General features: G+C 44.0%; 1 protein-coding gene across 1 annotated transcript in view; it reads right to left on the reverse strand.

The window, feature by feature from the left end:
* Positions 1–19,151, reverse strand: part of AGPAT2 (1-acylglycerol-3-phosphate O-acyltransferase 2) — a 43,666-nt gene that overhangs the window by 17,512 nt on the left and 7,003 nt on the right. Inside the window, exons 2-3 of the mRNA XM_032232821.1 lie at positions 3,158–3,291; positions 1,880–2,055 (exon numbers count right to left, since the gene is read on the reverse strand). Of these exons, the coding sequence (XP_032088712.1) occupies positions 1,880–2,055; positions 3,158–3,291 (310 nt within the window). The remainder of the gene's footprint in view (positions 1–1,879; positions 2,056–3,157; positions 3,292–19,151) is intronic.

Raw genomic sequence — 19,151 nt, forward strand, 5'->3', positions numbered from 1 at the left:
CCATGGGTTGATTGTTCTGACTGTCAGAAAAAAACATCAAATATGGGAAGATGCTCTCCTGTCTCCCCTGGTCCTTCTCTTCCCTAGATCATCCATGCCCAGTTCCTGCAACCGTTCATCATATGTTTTAGCCTCCGGTCCCCTCATCATCCTGGTTGCTCTTCTCTGCCTGCTTTCTAGAGTCTCAACATCTTTTTAATAGTGTGGTGACCAAAACTGGATGCAGGACTAGGTGTGGCCTTACTAAGGCTTTATAGAGTGCTATCAGCACCTTACTTGATCTTGATTGCATCCCTCTGTTAATGCAATTTAGGATTGCATTGGCTTTTTTGGCTGCTGCCGCAAACTTCTCGCTCATATTTAATTGGATGTCCACTAAGACTGCAAGGTCACGATTACTGCTATTAAGCCTGGTTTCACACCTAGCATATCTCTTCCCCCATCGTGAAGGAAGGCATCTTCAACAACTCATTATAGAAGGTAGTTGTCTTCACACAAAACCTTGACCCTTGGCAACATTGTGGAAATTGTTTGCCCTGCCTTCTTCCAGAATGGTTTCATTTTCCCGATTCTGAGATTTCCTGGTGGTCTCCCTTCCAATGAGCTTGTAATTATCCAGCAAATACAGGTAGTAGCCCTTGACTTACAACTGAGTACAAAATTTCTGTTGCTAAGTAAGACAGTTGCTAAGTGAGTTTTGCCCCATTTTGCGACTTTTCTTGCCACGTTTGTTAAGTGAATCAACAGGAATGTGGCAATGGTGGTAGGCCTGAAAAATGATCATGTCATTTTTTTCAGTGCCGTTGTAACTTTGAGTGGTCACTAAATGAACTGTTGTAAGTTGAGGACTATCCTTAAGCAATGGTGGCTTCACAAACATTGTCTTTTAACGGCCCCATAATCCCTTGAGAGGTGCAGTCAGGGCAACTGAATGGAGCAGAGTGTTTTAATGGCCAGATGCCCTTCCTGTCTCCAATGTGGAATTTCAGTTCAGCAGATATAGTCTCCTTGTGCCCAGAGAGAGAAATATCTGCCTCTACCTAGGATTGAACTCACAGCCTCCTGATTGTGAGGAGAGAACTCGAAATGGTGGCTTCACAAACCCTGTGTCAAAACAAAGGCTCGGTTCTCACGATGATTTTGCCTCATCTGGCATACAAGCTGAGTGGCCGATGTACCTTCCATGTTCTGACCTCGTCTTCCCCCACAAAAGCACAAAGCAGATTCCTGGTCCTGAAAAAAACCCCTTTTATTAAACAAATGTGAATTCCTCTCTTTCACATTCAGCCAAGGCCTGGCAAACAGCCTTTCAAAGGCGTATTTATGATCACAGACCTTATCTATCTTGGAAAGTTGCCATGTAAATATTTTCCAAATTAGGTGTTGTGCAAGGAAAGACTGGACACAGAGTCTCTGAGATTCATGGACGGGTCTTCACCCTCCTGAAACGATCGAACAAACTAATTGTTTCCTGCAAAAGCCCTCTCCCCTTTTGCTCTTCTTTTATTCCCTATGGGAGGGGCCATTCACCGTCCACCTGTGACTTTACTCCCAAGTCGACCTTAATTTCTGAGCTGTTCTCTTCTGGCAGCTCTGTCCATGCGCACACTGGGAACAGGCTCCAGCTGTTCCTCTGCCTCACTGCTGTCTAGCTCCGTAGGCACCTGATCACTGTCAGACGGCCTCTGCCCCATCTCTGCCTCCAACGTACAGCCCTCATCTGAGCCTTCCCCAGCCTCCAGGACTGGCCCATATTCCTCCCCAACCTCCTCACTGTCCGACTCTGCTGCCAGCTCCGCTGACCGCTTGCGGGCCACAACATTCCAGAGGAACCAGGCCAGGGGGGCTGTAGCTGCCTTCTCAGTCCCCACACACTCACATTCTCGCTGGTCATGGCCTGGCCGACTCCAGACATCACGGACTTGGCATTGCCGGTGCTCTTCCGGTTGATGAAGATGATCCCACCCAGGTAGATAATCAGCCCCACCGGCCCAAAGTATAAGAGCTCCTTTTTGGCAATCTGGACGCAGCGCTCCGGAAGGATTTCCATCAGCCCTGCGAATGGCAAAAAGCAGGAGGAAGAGGCGTGAAAAGCTGCCTCCGAGATTGGGGGGGGGGGGATCGCGCCAAGAGTCCCTCTCCCTGTCTTTGCTAGTAGAGACCCAGAGGAATGTCCTGTTTGGGTTGAGGCACCCCGACTTAAGTCTGCCTGGAAGGCCTGTTGGGCAAGTAAAAGATGGAAACGACCCAGATGCACCGTTATTCTCTAGCTTTGAAACCCGAGTCAAGATTTCATGCTCCCTGGGGAAATCAAGAGTTTCTCAGCTGCATTTCACAGCTCGGGGGTGGGAGAGGGTCTCGAAAGGCTGGGCTGTGGTGGGGGAACAGGGAGGACCAACCAAGAAGCCTCCTGGTGAACCAGGAAGGTGAATCCCACCCATTCACATCATGCATCTAGTCTGGCTAATAGCCCAGTTGGGTGGGCCATGAAGCAGCCCAACACTCTTTCACTCCTGCCATCCATCCATCCATCCATCCATCCATATCTCTATCAACTCTATCAACTCTAGCTATCTAGTGCCTCTGAGCACGTGCAGAGTGCATTTGAATTTTTTTTGAGTGTGTGTGTCTAAAACCATCTATCTCTATCTAATTCTCTCCAATTCTTTCTATCATTCTGTCTATCATTCTATTGTATATATAATTCTATCTGTCTGTCTGTCTGTCTGTCTACCTACCTACCTCTCTGTCTCTCTCTCTACATACATACATACATATATGCATATATACATACGTCTATCTATATCTACAGTATCTCTAACTCTATCATCATCATCATCATCATCATCATCATCATCATCATCTCTCTCTCTCATATCTATCTGTCTGTCTGTCTCTCTCCAGTATCTCTATCTCTATTAACTCTCTATCTCTATCATCTATATTTTTCTTTCTGTCTGTCTGCCTATCTATATCTATCTCTTTATCAACCGTATCTATCTCTATCTCTCTCTCTCTCCCCCTATCTATCAACTATATCTATTTATCTATCATCTATTTACAAACTATGATTTTAATTGAGCTGATTTAAATCAAGCCTTGGTTTAATCAAATCCACCCTGGGAGCAGCCCTCCCACTGAGCCCCCAGACTCCTACCAATCATGTCCAGGATACTCTGGTGGTTTGAGATGATGACACAGGGACCTTCGACCTCGAAGTGCTCCAGACCCTTCACTTCAAACCTCAGGCCGTAGAAGTACTTGAAGGTGCGAACCACATTTTTAATGATCCTAAAAAAGAAAAGACAGGCAAAAGCGAGGGATGAGACATCTGGGCCTTCCAGAGAGGTGAAACTTTGCATCCAAGATGGCCGGAAGCTGTGCCTCAACAAAAGCCACATTTTTTCCCCAACTCTCTTCCCGCTTGTCTCCATGCAACAGGTATTTTCTTCGCTCATTAAACCCGAAATTCTGGCTTTTTAAAACAGTGAAACCTCTTTTGGCGAGGTATTAAAAAGGGCTGAGTGAGTTTTCCTGCTTTCAGCTGGAAAAACAAGTTCCTCTCTTTTCCGCCCGTCTAGTCACCTGCATCAACGGCTTTCTGGAGACAAGAAGGTAAATAACCATGGAAATGACTCAGGTGTTTCAAGGAAAACCATGGCTGGCAAAGTCCCTCAGCCGCCCTTGGAGTGATGGAGGCAGGGTGTCACTCTTGGCTTCACCTCACAGCTGCCTGTGTCCCTTTGCTGTCTCTCTCTCCCTCTCTCTCTCTCAAGAGATTCCCCCAGAAGCTAGAACCTAAAACATATGAAGAACTGTTGCAGGAACTGGGTATGTCTAGTTTAATGAAGAGAAGGACCAGGGGAGACATGATAGAAGTGCTCCAACACTTGAGGAGCTGCCACAGAGGGGAGGGGGTCAAGCTCTTTTCCAAAGCACCTGCGGGCAGGACAAGAAGCAATGGGTAGAAACTAATCAAGGAGAGAAGTAACCTAGAACAGTTGCAGTTCAGTTGCCTCCTGAAAAAACACCTTTGGAATAACCATGACCGGGATGACTGAGAGTCTCCATAGACTTCCAACCTAGAACTAAGCAGAAATTTCCTGACGGTGAGGACAATTAATCAGTGGAACAGCTTGCCTCCAGAAGCTGTGAATGCTCCAATACTGGAAGTTTTTAAGAATGGATAACCATTTGCCTGAAGTGGTGTAGGGCTTCCTGCCTAAGCAGGGGGTTAGACTAGAAGACCTCCAAGGTCCCTTCCAACTCTGTTATCCTATTCTACACTATACTACAAGGTGCTAGTTATTACTTATAAAGCCCTACATGGCATCGGACCTGGGTACTTGAGAGACCGCCTCCTGCCAATTACCTCCCATAGACCCATTAGATCCCACAGTTTAGGCCTCCTCCGAATTCCATCTGCCGGCCAATGCCGGCTGTCGACCACCCAGAGGAGGGCCTTCTCTGTGGCTGCTCCGGCCCTTTGGAACGAGCTTCCCGTGGAGATTTGGACCCTCACCACCCTTCAGGCTTTCCGGACAGCCGTTAAGGCCTGGCTGTCCCAGCAAGCCTGGGGTTGAGTTCCCCCCACTACTCGAATTTGCTGTGCTTGCTGTGCTTTTTTAAACTGTTGTATCACTGTCCTGTTTGTCTTACTTTCTGTATTTGTTTTTCCCCTTCCCCTGGTTTTTGTTCAGCCGCCCTGAGTCCCTTCGGGGAATGGGGCAGCTTACAAATCGAATAAATACCAAATACCAAATACTATGCTACTCTACACTACACTAATCTGTTCTGTTCTATTCTATGGAACTAGAGACTAAAACATAAAGAACAGTTGCTAGAACTGGTATATCTAGTTTGATGAAAAGAAGGACTACGGGTGACATGATGGCAGTGTTCCAATATCTGAGGGGCTGCCAGAAAGAAGAAGGAGTCAAACTATTCTCCAAAGTGTCTCAGGGTAGGACAAGAAGCAACAGATGGAAAATTATCAAGGAGAGAAGAACACAACCTAGTGAGATTTCCTGATAGTGAGAATTAATGGAACAGCTTGCCTCTAGAAGTTGTGGGTGCCCCATCCAAGGAATAATGGATGGAAATCAAGGAGAGATTCAACCTGGAAATAAGGAGGAATTTCCTGACAGTGAGAGCAATCAACCCATGGAACAGAAGTTGCCTTCGGAAGTTGTGGGAGCTTCATCCCTGGAGGCTTTCAAGAAGAGACTGGACTGCCCTTGGTCAGAAATGGTGTAAGGTCTCCTGCTTGGGCGGGGGGTTGGACTATATTATAAATTTTATTTTTTATTTTCAAAAACAAACACAACATATAAAATCTTCCTCCTTTACATACTGTAGAAAGTGTATCAGTTAGTTACAAAAGGCTTTCGTGCATCTCTTCCACAGTCATCAAGCATAATTCATATTAGCTCAAGTATTTTAACTCAGATATTTATACGTTACCCTTATACCTCCATTTTTATTTGACTATATTGTTTAAACATGTATGTTTATTTGATTTGTATGCCGCCCTATTCCCGGATGAAACATCCTTCATCATAAAATATTCCAAGATTTAGTACATAACCATATACTGGCATTTCATTTAATGTTTCTGAAATCCTCCAATAACACTGAATCCTTATGTCCTATTCTAGCTAAACATCCATAATATTTAATAACAAACTTTTCTAATCCTCCTTTCCAAATCACTGTTTGCAATTTTCATTCAGTTTCCTTAAATTGTACCCATACATATATAAAGGTTGTCATCATTACCCCTCCTTTATTTAACTATATCATAACATTTTCCCCCCAATAATCAAAACTTAACTATATCTAACTTAGTTCTTTTTTTATTAACATTTGTATATAATCCAAAAGGATTCCCAATCTTCCTTTCATGGATACCATTCAATATTCATATCCAATTATTACTTATCATAACACTACACATTGTATATATTATTATCATTATCAATTATTTATTTAACTATATCTATTATGACTAAATTTCACTAAGCTTAACTAGTATTAAGTTATATTCTTCCATATATCAACCTGTATCTTTCCAATAACAAAACAATTTCATATCTTCTGCCATTTGTGGTACCAATCCTCTAATCATCTTCTTGATCAACTTTGTATGGACTTCTCTTAGCAACTCCTTGCTTATAAGATCTCTCATATAATCTTGATGCCCTCTTTCTGTTTCCTTATTCAGATTGTCTTTGATTGTCAGTTGTGTTATCAATACTTTTGCTAATGGAATTTCTTTACTTAAGTCCATAGATTCTTTAATTTTATCTTCTTCTATATCCTGACCTTTGAAATAGATTTCCTCTCCATTTAATTCCTCTTTCTGTATTCCATTCTTTCTATTTTCAGGAACAAACTAATTACCATAGATATCAGCAGGTTTAGTCTCTTTATATTCATTTTCCACTTCGGTTTTTTTGAGTTTCAATCACCCCGTTTTGCATTTGATGAACATTTTCAATTTTCTTGTTATGTGCTCTAGGTATTCCAGTTTTTTCTCTACTATATTTGATAATTTCTGTATTTCTGAAAATATATTTTGCAAAGTTAAGACCTCTATTTTTTCTTGATGTTGTGTAATTTTAATAAACACAGCTGCTCTAGCTTGGAAGATTAATAAAATTAAAGCATAGATTCACAAAGAACATTATTTTCACTTTCTCTGGTTGAAAATATACTTCAAAGGGACATCTGCGTGCTCTTATCAGTCTGTAGCCAAACAGTAAAGCCTTGTGGTGCCAAGTCAAAGCAATACATAAAAGAAAGAAAAAACCTTCTGTTCTGAATACACAAAACTCCGATCAACAAAACCTCCCAGCCTCCGGAGCGGAGACACTATTAAAGAGTTTCTTTTTGTATCTTTTTTGTATTTCAAATTAGAAAAAGAGGTATAATTTTTAATGAATTAGAAAACTACCCACAGCAATAAAGGGGAAAACTTTAGTCTGTAAATTACAGAGTGTCACAAGGGGAAAGTAGAAGAAGAAAACTTAATCCATCCATTTCAAAAGGTTTGCATAGATTCGATCCATGAAAATAACATTTAAAAAGTAAGATAACGACTGTCCAAAACCATTCTAAATTTAATTCTGCTGCTTGATTCTTCTATTCTTCCATTTAACTTGATTTTTGATTTTTTAAAGGCAGTCTCTTTTTTTAAAACAATAAAAATTCCTCACCAGCTGGAAACACTTTCTCTTTCTGTATCATTCTGTTTTGGCGCCGCCCCGACTTTGTCAGCCTTGGCTGGATTTTTTGTCGCTGGCTTGAAGAACTTCTCTTGCTTTTTTCAGGGATTTTGCGATATCCCCGAGATTAGCAAGACATATTCTTCCTGTTCACCGTCTCTTCGGGGCAGTTTAGGTCCGTTTGGACCACCCAGTGGCAAAAGTGTTGGCTGTGGCCTCAGAGCATTGAGACTGCACAACCATATCTTCGAGACATTGGCTCCTCCTCTCACAGGGGGTTGGACTAGATGACCCACAAGGTCCCTTCTAACTCTGTTAATCTGTAACACTGGAGATCTTTTAAGAAGAGACTGGACAACTATCTGTCTGAAATGGAACAGAATCTTCTGCCATGGGCAGAAGTTTGAACTAGAAGACCTCCAAGGTCCTTTCCAATCCTACCGTGTTTCCCTGAAAATAAGACAGGGTCTTATTGTCTTTTGATCCCTGAAATAAGTGCTCGGCCTTATTTTGGGGGAGGTCTTATTATTTTTGAGGTGCAGGAGGCAGCGAGCATGGCCACCTCATGGCTGCTGCTGCGTTGCAATATTTTTGGGGAGGGCTTATTTTAGCGCATGCTCTCAAAAGCCCAATTGGGCTTATTATCCGGGGTGGTCTTATTTTCAGGGAAACATGGTATTATTCTATGTTCTTATCCCCAGCCTAGGACCATGAAAAGCACAGGATCTTGGAGGTCATCTACATCACTATCCCAATAAGATCATCCTGGACAAAGGGTTGCCCAACTTTCACCTCTCATGGGCTGGATGAAGAGGCAGATGGATGGGGGTGGGTGGATGGGGGTGGGTGGCCCGTTCCAAGACCCAAGTTAGTGAAACCAACCGATAGTCCCTCCCGAGGATTTGTGATGGTTATGCCTGGATAGGACTTAAAACCAGAATAGGGCAGCTACAATTGGCAAGGGAAAAAGTATCGTGGTTAAATTTTTCAGAAAGCTGTGAGGTAAAGGGAACCCATTTACCAGCAAAGCCCATTTCCTTTCAGTCTGCAACTTCCACTCCTGATTTAATAAAATCCCAAACTTCCTAGAGAAACTACCACACCTAGAATTCCCAGCCATTATCCCACATGGGTGGGAACTGCAGTCCCAACACTGTCTGGGATTGCTAAAAACCACCAAGAGCCGCTAATTAGTCCTTCACTTATTATTATAATTATGACAGGAATTTCCACTGAAAGTCTTGACGGGTGTAAGTTACATCAGATTCAACTTTAGGATAAATTTCATGGTGAGCAAATCACGAGGTGGTTAAAGAAATCAGAACTTCCCCAATTGGTGTTTCTTGCTGGAAATTGGCCAAAAAAGTCACAAAATGTGACTGCAGGATGTTGCAACTTGTCATAAATGGGAGCTGGTTTCCAAGTACCCAAATTGTAATCACACAATTGTGGCATGATGTGACAGTCGTAAGTGTAACTACAGGTTGTTAGGTCCTTTTCTTAGCACTGTTGTAACTTTGAACCTTTGTTCGGTGAAAAGGGAATCATTACTAAAGTCCCAGCTTAGATACAGATACAGCTTAACAGAGTTGGAAGGGACCTTGCAGGTCATCTAGTCCAACCCCCTCCACCCAAGCAGGAGACCCTACACCATTTCTGACCAATGGCAGTCCAGTCTCTTCTTGAAAGCCTCCAGGGTTGAAGCTCCCACAACTTATGAAGGCAACTTCTGTTCAACTGGCTGATTGTTCTCACTGTCAGGAAATTCCTCCTTATTTCCAGGTTGAATCTCTCCTTGTTCAGTTTCCATCCATTCTTCCTTGTCTGGCCTCCGGGTGCTTTGGAAAACAGCTTGACCCCCAACTCCTCTCTGGGGCAGCCCCTCAAATATTGGAAAACTGCTATCCTGTATCGCCTGGTCCTTCTCTTCACTAGACTAGCCATGCCCAGTCCCTGAAAGCTTGTATCTTTCAATTTATATTGTTTTATTTGTTTACTAGTACAATTTGATAGCTTTTTGGTAACCTTGATTATCACTAAGTGTTGTATCTTATGAGTCTTAATGAATGTATTTTATTCTCCTTATGTACACTGAGAGCATATGCACCAATTTCCTTGAGTGTCCAATCAGACTTGGCCAATAAAAAATTCTAGTCTATTCTATTCTAACCATTCATCATATATCATATATTTTAGCCTCCAGTCCCCTCATCATCCTCTTTTGCTCTTCTCTGCACTCTTTCTAGAGTCTCAACCTCTTTTTTTATACTGTATTGACCAAAACTGGATGCAGTATTCTAGCTTGCTTTGCTATCAGCTGCAGCACTTCCAACACCTCCTGAAATGAAGGCAGGTGGGGTAAATTATTAGTAACCTATGATTATCACTGTGTCTTATCTTATGGTTCTTGATGAATGTATTATATTTTATTTTTCTTTATGTACACTGAGAACATTTGCACCAAAGACAAATTCCTTTTGAGTCCAATCACACTTGGCCAATAAAGAATTATATTCTATTCTAAAGGAAGGTTGCGAGAGCTGGTCGGGGCAAAACAAGAGGGACGAGCCACGATGCTGTCCCAGAAGATGGAAAGTGCATTGCTTCTCCTGCCCTGGCAGCCCAAGGGAGGGGAGGGGCAGATGGCACACCACCCTGAGAAGCTGGATCCGATTGGCTCTCTGCAGCTGCCCCATCGTCATGCAAATGGGGGCAGAGTCCACTTCCAACGTATGGAGCAGAAATAGTGGTGAGTAAGCCTCAGGCCAGAGATCGAGGCCAGAGGTCCAAACCATCCTTGGGATGAATGGCTAGGACTTTTCCAGAGTGTGCAGAAGAGAAATAAGGATGGAAAGAGCAGCTTTGCACATCTCTTTAGCTCAAGAGCCCAAATGCAACAAGCCAGGGTGGATAAAAATAGGTTTTATTTTTTTAAAAAATATATCAGATTTTTTAATTTAAATCAGATTTTTTATTTAAATCAATTTCTTTTATTTTTATCATATTTATTTTAATAAAATGCTTTTGGGGTAAAAATCTATCTAAAGATAGTTTTCTATTTAAGATACATTAATAGTTTAGTTTATTCATCATTAAATGGAGCTTAGTTATATAGCATGAGGCTGTCTATTCTGCAATATTTATATTTTTGGTACACTCATTCAATGAATGCAAGCTGTGAAAACATGCACTGCATTGATACATTCATACAATATCACAATAATCATAAGATAAATCACAAAACAAAGTTCAGGAAGATTCCTTCATCTCTTTGTTTTGCAAATTTATGTACAATGTAATCTGTATGATTGTTTGAAGGGAAATGCATCTGTGCCACCAGGCACCAAGTGTGAGGAGGAAGGGCAAGCAGTAAAAATGAAAGTGAAACCTTCTAAGCAGCTTATAAATATAATATTAAAGAGCACATTGTCATTTCAGATCCAACATGGCAGCCCCTGTTAGTGGGCATCCACTCACCTGCTGCCCATCAGGTCCCTTCACCTTGTTGTGTCCCTGGCGCATCAACAGCCATCCCATTAAAGTGAATGGGACTGTCGGTGAGTCAACAGGGGGTCAGAGGAGGAGCCATTGTGGGACAGAGATGACAATTGCTCTTTAAAAACTATGATTTAAATGGATTTAAATCAAACCTTTTTACTAGTGATTTATATCATGATTTAAATTGTGATTTAAATCGTGATTTAAATCGAATCCACCCTGCACCGAGCAAAGGCATAGCTTTTCTGCCAGTGAGGAAAAGGCATTTTGCAGAGTGATATAGTCTGCTTGAGGGACTTTGCACGAAGATGTCATGTCGAAGGACTTTTTGTTCTCAATTTTCACATGACTTCAGGAGAGAAACTGAACTGTAGATGGTTCCACAAAAGCCGATTGCTACAGTGGAAAGAAGAGCCAGCAAGGAAATTGGCTCTCTCTGTAATTCCTCTCTGGACAAAGAGAGGACCGGGGATCACCCACAAGTGCTCCAGACAACTGCTCCTTATGAGGAAAGCAATACTCTCCGACTGGTTCAGAGTTCTGGGAGACAAAGCAATAGCCCTTTTTTCACTCAAAACAGAGCCAACGCTTTCCAAGGGATGCAAATGGATTTACATATTTCCTCTTCTAAAAAGAAATGTAATCCTTCCCGTGGGAAAATGCTTTTGTTTTGAATTCTCTTTAAAAAACAACAACTGATAGGATTAAACTAAGAAGTTTGGACGTAAGGAGGAACCAAAAGGAACTAAAGTGTACAATTAAAGGGGAAGAACTCTTAATATGTTTTACTAAGACAGAATTAAACTGTTTTGTAATACAGAAAAATGTTTTTGAGCAATGGACTTGGAAGTTAATTTTAAGAGCGTCTGTTGTAGAGAACTGTGTTTAAAAAATATTGTGGAAGCAGAAAAAGTTTTACCAGACCAGATTGAGACAGTGGATTTAAAAATGAAAGGCTACAAGAGACAGAAAAAGATGATGCACTTTCAAAAAAAGCCAGATGATGTCTTAATTAAAGCGGATTAAAACAGAATTTGTAAACCAGGAGAAGGATTTGGATTTTCCTAGATTGGATTTACAAAAGAGGCTTCTTAAAGCTCTGAAGAATTGTCTGCACTTTCTATTTTTCTACTCTCTTAATTTTTTTAAAACTTTGAACTAGCTTTTATCATTGTAATTTTTTAATAAATTTACTTTTAAAAAAATTCCTGAGGTAAAATAAATAAATAAACCATGCTGCCAAGTCACAAGTAACTCCCAAAACAGCCAAGGCTTAATCCACATTTGAGCCCTGCGTTTTGCACCTAGCCAGCCCCAAGATGACGGCACCTAGGTCCCAATTCCCTCTTCTCTGGAGCCTCTTCAAACGGGGCCCCTCCCTCACAAAAGGAGGAGGAACAGCTACCCACCAATGCAAAAAAAAAAAAAAATCAAATCCCTAAATGCTAGATCAGGTGTGTCAAACTCAAGGTCTGGGGGCAGAGTCCGGCACACGGGGTGCTTAGATTTGGCCCGCGAGGCTGCCCTAGAAACACCTGGGGTGTCAAACTCAAGGCCCAGGAGCCAGATCTGGCCTGGGGAGGTGCTTAGATGTGGTCCACAGGGTTGCCCTCGAAACAGCAAGGGACCGGTCCATGCTGCCTCTGCTAGCATGAACCACATGCGGCCCCCGTAAGCTCCGTTTTCGCTGGCAGAGGATTGCAGGAAGCCGTCGCAGCTGAAAATGGTGCTCAGGAGCCCGTTTTCACTGGCAGAGAGCTTAGGCCACCACAGGTTTCCTGACACAAGTGAGGTTGAGCTGGCCACATCCACCCTGCCACCCTGAGGTCAAGCACAACCCTGATGTGGTCCTCAATGAAATCAAGTTTGACAACCCTGTGCTAGACCGTTTCTCAACTGTGACAATTTAAGGAGCGTGAACTTTGGGTAATGAAACATCTGCAAGAAAACAGAGAGCACCTTATATCAACCCTGAGCTACTAATAATATCAGCAACTGCTGGGAGATTTTTTGGAAGGGACCTTATAGATCACCTAGTCCAACCCCCAATCCAAGCAGGAGATCCTACACCATTTCTGACAGAGGGCAGCCCAGTCTCTCCTTGAAAGCCTCCAGTGATGAAGCTCCCACAACTTCTGTTCTATGGGTTGATTGCTCTTATTGTCAGAAAATTATTCCTATTTCCAGGTTGGTCAGTTTCCATCCATTATTCCTTGTCTGGCCTTTGGGTGCTTTGGGGAAAAGCTTCACCCCCTTCTCTCTGTGGCAGCCTCTCAAATATTGGAAGATGCTCTCCTGTCTTCCCTGGTCCTTCTCTTCCCTAGACCAGCCATGGCCAGTTCCTGCAACCGTTCATCATATGTTTTAGCCTCCGGTCCCCTCATCATCCTGGTTGCTCTTCTTTGCACTCTTTTTAGAGTCTCAACATCTTTTTTATAGTGTGGTAACCAAAACTGGAAGCAATACTCTAGATGTGGTCTTAATAAGGCTTTATGGAGTGGTATTAATACCTCACTTGAACTTGATTGTATCACTCTGTTAATGCAGCTTAGGGTTGCATTGGTTTTTTTGGCTGCCTCCGCATACTGTTGTCTCATATTTAACTGGTTCTCCACTAAGCCTCCAAGATCCCTCTCACAATTACTGCTATAAAGCCTGGTTTCCACTGCGCCACCTGAGCCAAGGTGGCGCAGTGGTTAAATGCAGCACTGCAGGCTACTGCTAGATCAGCAGTTCAGCGGTTCAAATCTCCCCGGCTCAGGGTTGACTCAGCCTTCCATCCTTCCGAGGTGGGTAAAATGAGGACCCAGATTGTTGGGGGCAATATGCTGACTCTCTGTAAACCGCTTAGAGAGGGCTGAAAGCCCTATGAAGCGGTATATAAGTCTACTGCTATTGTTTCACCCAGTCTATATTTGTCCATTTGGTTTTTCTTGCCTTAAGTGTAAGACTTTACTTTTCTCTACTTTTGAGTTTCTCTATTTTGTTGGATGGGGCCCAGTGTTCATGTTTTTGGGACAAAACTTACTGAGCTCTTTTAGAAAAGAGCAAACCCAGAGGACTTTGCATGGCAAAAACTTTTCCAGGTTAAAATAACGAAGGAGGGAGATCATTGCTGCTCCTGTCCCACCCCCTTCCCAATTCCAGAGAAAATGCATGGCTATTTTTACCAAGCAAGGACGAAGTATTGCATTCACACTAAAGGCTCAACGCTGTCAGGCTGCAACATCACAATTCAACTGTAAGATATCTAAGCCTTCCTTCTGTGACAATCGCTCTTTGCCCACAAAATGTTTCTGGAGTTCTGCAGCCAAAGAAAAGAAGAAAACCAGTCTATCAGGATTGTGGGGCGTGTGCCACTTGCAGCTTCCAATCTCAGCCAAGGAGAACAAAATCATCCAAAGCCTCCGGAATAACAATATCAAAGCAAGGAGGGGCAGTTTTCATTAGGCGGATTATGACAAGGAAGCTTAGAAGCAACTGTCAAACCCCCCACGTTCTGTCAACTTTGATCTTCTGATCCCACGCAACGCATCTATGAACAAACTGTGTGACAGGAGAAATCATTTCCCAAATTGGCATCTGCATGGAGACATCCAAGGACAGAGATGGCTAACCTTTTCTGGACCAAATGCCCAAAGTGCACATGTGGGTGGGTGCCCAAACCCCCCAAATCCAATGCGTGCATGGCCTCCTGTATCTGCCTCCCGCACCTGTGCATGCCTCTCCCCCCCCCACATGTGCGACAAGGGACCTGATGACCAGCTGGCCAGTGGGAGGTGTGTGTGTATGTGCGGTGGGGCTGAACTGGGGCGACAGCTCACGTGCCCACAGAGAAGGCGCTGCCTGCCACATGTTGCATGCGTGCCATAGGTTCACCATCCCAGTCCCAGGAGACCCAACCGGGCATCTTCTACCAATCCAGTGGTAAGAAAAGTACGGCCCTGTCCTTATGGCCAGAAATACCAAATGCACAGGTACAAAACAGAGGGTACCTGGCTGAATAGTAGTAATTGGGAGGGGGATCTTGGGAGTCCTAGTGGACAATCAAAAACAGCCTGTTTTTGAAACCAGAAGAGGAGCTGGTGATGGCATGCTTGCCCACAGAGAGGTCTCTGCATGCCACCTCTGGCACGCATGTCATAGGTTCAACATCATGGCTCTAGGGAGCTAATCCATCCGTACAGACATCAGTATCATCAATAAGCAGTTGATACCCAGTTGTATGTCTCTACCTCCAGCCACACAAGTGACATGATGGCGGTGCTGGTTGAGTGTCTGGATTTGGACAGAGGGGAGCCAGTTTTGACCCAACCATAGCAAGATGGAGCGTCCATAGGTTTTTGCACCCTTCTCCAAGACCCAGTCGATACTGACAAAACAACAGGAATACTAGAGATCTTCTAGTCCCAACCCTTGCTCAAGCAGATCTACGCAGCTCCGAACAAATGGTTGTCCGATGTATTCTTGAAAACCTTCAGTGATGGAGCAGCCACAACTTCTGAAGGCAAGCTGTTCTCACTGTCAGGAAACGTTTCCTTAGCTCTAGGTTGGATCTCTCTTTGTTAAACTCCCATCCATCACTTCTTGTCTTGTCCTCAGGAACTTTAGGAGGGGATCGATCAACTCTCTCTTCTCTGCGACAGCCTCTCATATTTTGCTACTGTGTCCCTTCGTTTTGGATTCTGGATGGGACGGCACTTCCCCAGATTGAGCTGGTGCTCAATTTGAGCGCCTTCTTGGGCTACTCAAGGAGCAAGTGGCAGCCATGGCTGGGGGGAGGGCTTTGCACAGGGATTGGACAAGAACAGGAATCGGCAACCTTAAACACTCAAAGAGCCATTTGGACCCATTTCCTACAGAAAAGAAAACAAAACCTTTCCGGTGCCTGACTATTTCCTGAGCGGCTACAAAACTAAACGTTCTGTTTTCTTCTACAACTTTTCTTTCCTTGGATTTATCCATGGTTGACCTACCGGGGGTCGAAAAGCTCAATAAATCATATGCCGACGAGTGTCCCACTTTGGCAGTTGTGACGCATATTTTGAGCGACAGGGAGCTGCAGCAGAGGGATGAAAGAGCCACATGCGGCTCCAGGGCCACAGGTTGCTGGCCCTTTGGCTAGAAGCTCTCTAGTATCCCTTCCACAAGAGTCTTCTAGTGGAGCAATGGTGCTCTTTCCTGGACTGGCCAGCCTTGTTCGTGGTCACCCACCCCTTGGTCTCCTCCCTATTTGAAGAACTGGAACGTGCTCCACCTGGAAGCTGCCTGTGAAGACTGCCCTATGAAGAGTACTGCACCCAGTCATGGCAGGCGCCTAAGTTTACACATGTAAATTTTTTTGCAAGCTGTATCGGTTTCCAGGATCTTCCTAGGTGCAATTCAACATGCCAATTATATCTTTAAAGCCTAATTAGACTCAGATCATCTGTGGGGCCTCCTTTCCCCAAGGAACCCATCCTACCAGGTCAGGCGCTGTGGGCATACTGCAGGGCTTTCCCCTAAACATTGCCATCTGATGGGTGCTAGGAGGCATGTTTTTTTCCCCAAGGCAACCCCCCCTTCCTCAGTCCTGGTTGCAAGCTGTCCACTCTGCACCCCAAAGTCTGGCAGGCCTCCTCGGCTCTTCCCACCTTCCATAAATCTTGCTAGGATAAAGTTAAGTAACTACACATTAAAAAAATTGACTTGGTGCCAGGCCTTTGAAGCTTTTAATGTTCTAATGCAATTAATTCTATAGGCTTTTGATTGGGAGCCGCCCAAAGTTGATTAGAAAATGGGTGGCTATATAAATGTTTTCAACAAATTATGAAATTAAAAATGCTGACAGCTCATAGGTCAAGCCAAGTGTTATTTCATAAGCTACATGTCATGCTATGGTTAGTTAGTAGAGGTTAACACTCTGCATTTTTCTCTTTGCAGGACACGCTTGCGTTCTGAAGGGAGGCCGCCTGTCAGACCTGGAAGCCATCGTTTACTTTTTGGATTTCAGGCCTGCCACACTTTTAGCTGTGCGAGGGGGGTTATAGGGAGTTGGGTGATATGTAGCCATAACAATATTCTTCTTAGATAGCCAAGGTCATCTTTGTCTCGGCATTTGGCCAGATCTGAATGGGAGGGATCTGTCTTTGTGGCAGTGGAAGATTGGACTATGGGATGGACTTGTGGGTGTTGGGGCAGGATCTTGAACTTTCATTTGCTTGGGGAAACCTGGAAGCTGTCAGATTCAGGTTTTCCCAGAGGTGCCAACATGGCTCTCTTAATAAATTGGGACTTAAAGGAATCTCTTGCCTCAGACTCTGATTTTATATTGGATGCTATTTTGAACCCTGACACTACAGCCTAGACTGGACAATCATTCTGCACTTCCTCAGACACCACATAGTAAAGGCCGTACTTGCAAGACAACAACCATCCAGCCTGATGCAGAATCTCACAAGGAGCAATAAAGTTAACATGAGAGTCTTGTGAGATTGTGAGCCGCCCTGAGTCCCCCCAGGGCGGCATACAAATAAACAATCTAATCTAATCTAATCTTTCCTTCACAGCTACATCAAGGCCAGGGGCCAGCAAGTGTACACACAGGATTACTCACATTGTCACAGGCTCTTCCTCCAATGGGACCTTCCCCATCGTCTGTTAGCCATGCGCCTCTGGATTGTGTGTGGGGTGAACAGGGCACGTTCACAAGCCTTGAGGACGCCTCCTGCAGAACCTCTACAGAACAACAATGTCTAACCTGGACTGCATTCCTGGAGGGATTCATCCCAGACAGGAGTCTATGGAGACCCTCAGTCAATTCAGGTCATGGTTGTCCTAAAAGTGCTTTTTTCAAGAGACAACTGGATTTTGTTTTTCTTTGAAGATGTTTCGCTTCTCATTCGATGGGATTTCCCCCATCATCTGTTAGCCATGCCCCTCGGGATTCTGGTCAAAGCCTTGAGGATGCCTCCTGCCCCTCTTCGCTGCAGAACCTCATCAGCTGAGGTCCAGGGACTTTGTCTCGCAAAGTTCATGAATTACATTTTGATGCCACCTGAGCTTCCTACAACGTTTAATTGAATGCAATGCAGCAAGTGCTGAACCATTATAAATCCCAATCACATTAACCCAAGCCCAACGAACTGCACTAAATGTCCAAAGATTTGATTTTTAAAACAGCACTTGAATGGTGTTTTCAAAATATACAGGAAAGGTTCCTCCTGCACATCTGTGCTAGTTGTTCCCAACTCTAGGGGGCGCTGCTCATCTCTGTTTCAAAGCCGAAGGGCCAGCGCTGTCCGAAGATGCCTCCATGGTCATGTGGCCGGCATGACTCAACGCCGAAGACGCACAGAACGCTGCTTCCTTCCCAACAAAGGTGGTTCCTATTTTTCTACTTGCATTTTTATGTGCTTTTGAACTGCTTGTTGGCAGAAGCTGGGACAAGTCACAGGAACTCACTCCGTTACACGGCGCTAGGGATTTTAACCACCGAACTGCCGACCTTTTGATTGACAAGTTCAGCATCTTAGCCACTAAGCCACTGAATCCCTATTCCAAAATATAACTATATTTTAATAACTCCACCCTTCTTGGAGACCTGCCAGGAACAAAACAGAAAGGGATGGAACTGTTTTTCATCCTTGTGGACATGCATACTTCTTTTGACACAGAGTAAACTTCCCAACCTGAAGTAGGCAACTTGCTCTTTGCAGCAAGTTTTCAGAGCCAACCTCCAGAGCATGTACAGCTCCATAATCAAAACACAGGTTATCCGAGGGGAGGACACACATTTTGGGTTGGCTCATTTATGTCACAATGAACAAGACATGTTGAGAGAAGACAACCCTTTCACTTAAAGGGCAGGGACCTTTGGGAATTCTGGAGCTGAAAGGCTTAAAGAATCCATTTCCCTCTTAAATAAACATGGCAGGAAAAGGTCTAGTTTTCTTTTAATCACATCTACCCCACGGTGATGTGGGGAGAGGCCTTGGCCCATAGAAATGCTAAGCGTTGGACACGACTGAATAGATAACATCATCATCACCTCTAGGGACTCTGGGAAAGCCAGTAAATAGAGGCTGAGAGGTAGAACCTGTCCCCAGAAGCCTGGAGAAGTGTGTTCAAGGTGAGACAGGAAGTCCCACATGCAAAAAACAGGTCCTCTTCGACTGCTAGTCTAGGGAAGAGAGGGACCAGGGGATACATGAGAGCAGTCTTCCAATATTTGAGCCACAGAGAGGAGGGGGTCAAGCTATTTTCCAAAGCCCCTGAAGGCCAGACAAGGAAGAATGGATGAAAACAGACCAAGAGATTCAACCTGGAAATAAGGAGACATTTTCTGACAGTGAGAACAATCAACCTGTGGAACAGAAGTTGCCTTCAGAAGTTGTGGGAGCTCCATCCCTGGAAGCTTTCAAGAAAATGGACTGCCATCTGTCATAA

The sequence above is a fragment of the Thamnophis elegans genome, chromosome 16, assembly GCF_009769535.1.
Source record: "Thamnophis elegans isolate rThaEle1 chromosome 16, rThaEle1.pri, whole genome shotgun sequence".
Classification (NCBI taxonomy): Eukaryota; Metazoa; Chordata; class Lepidosauria; order Squamata; family Colubridae; genus Thamnophis; species Thamnophis elegans.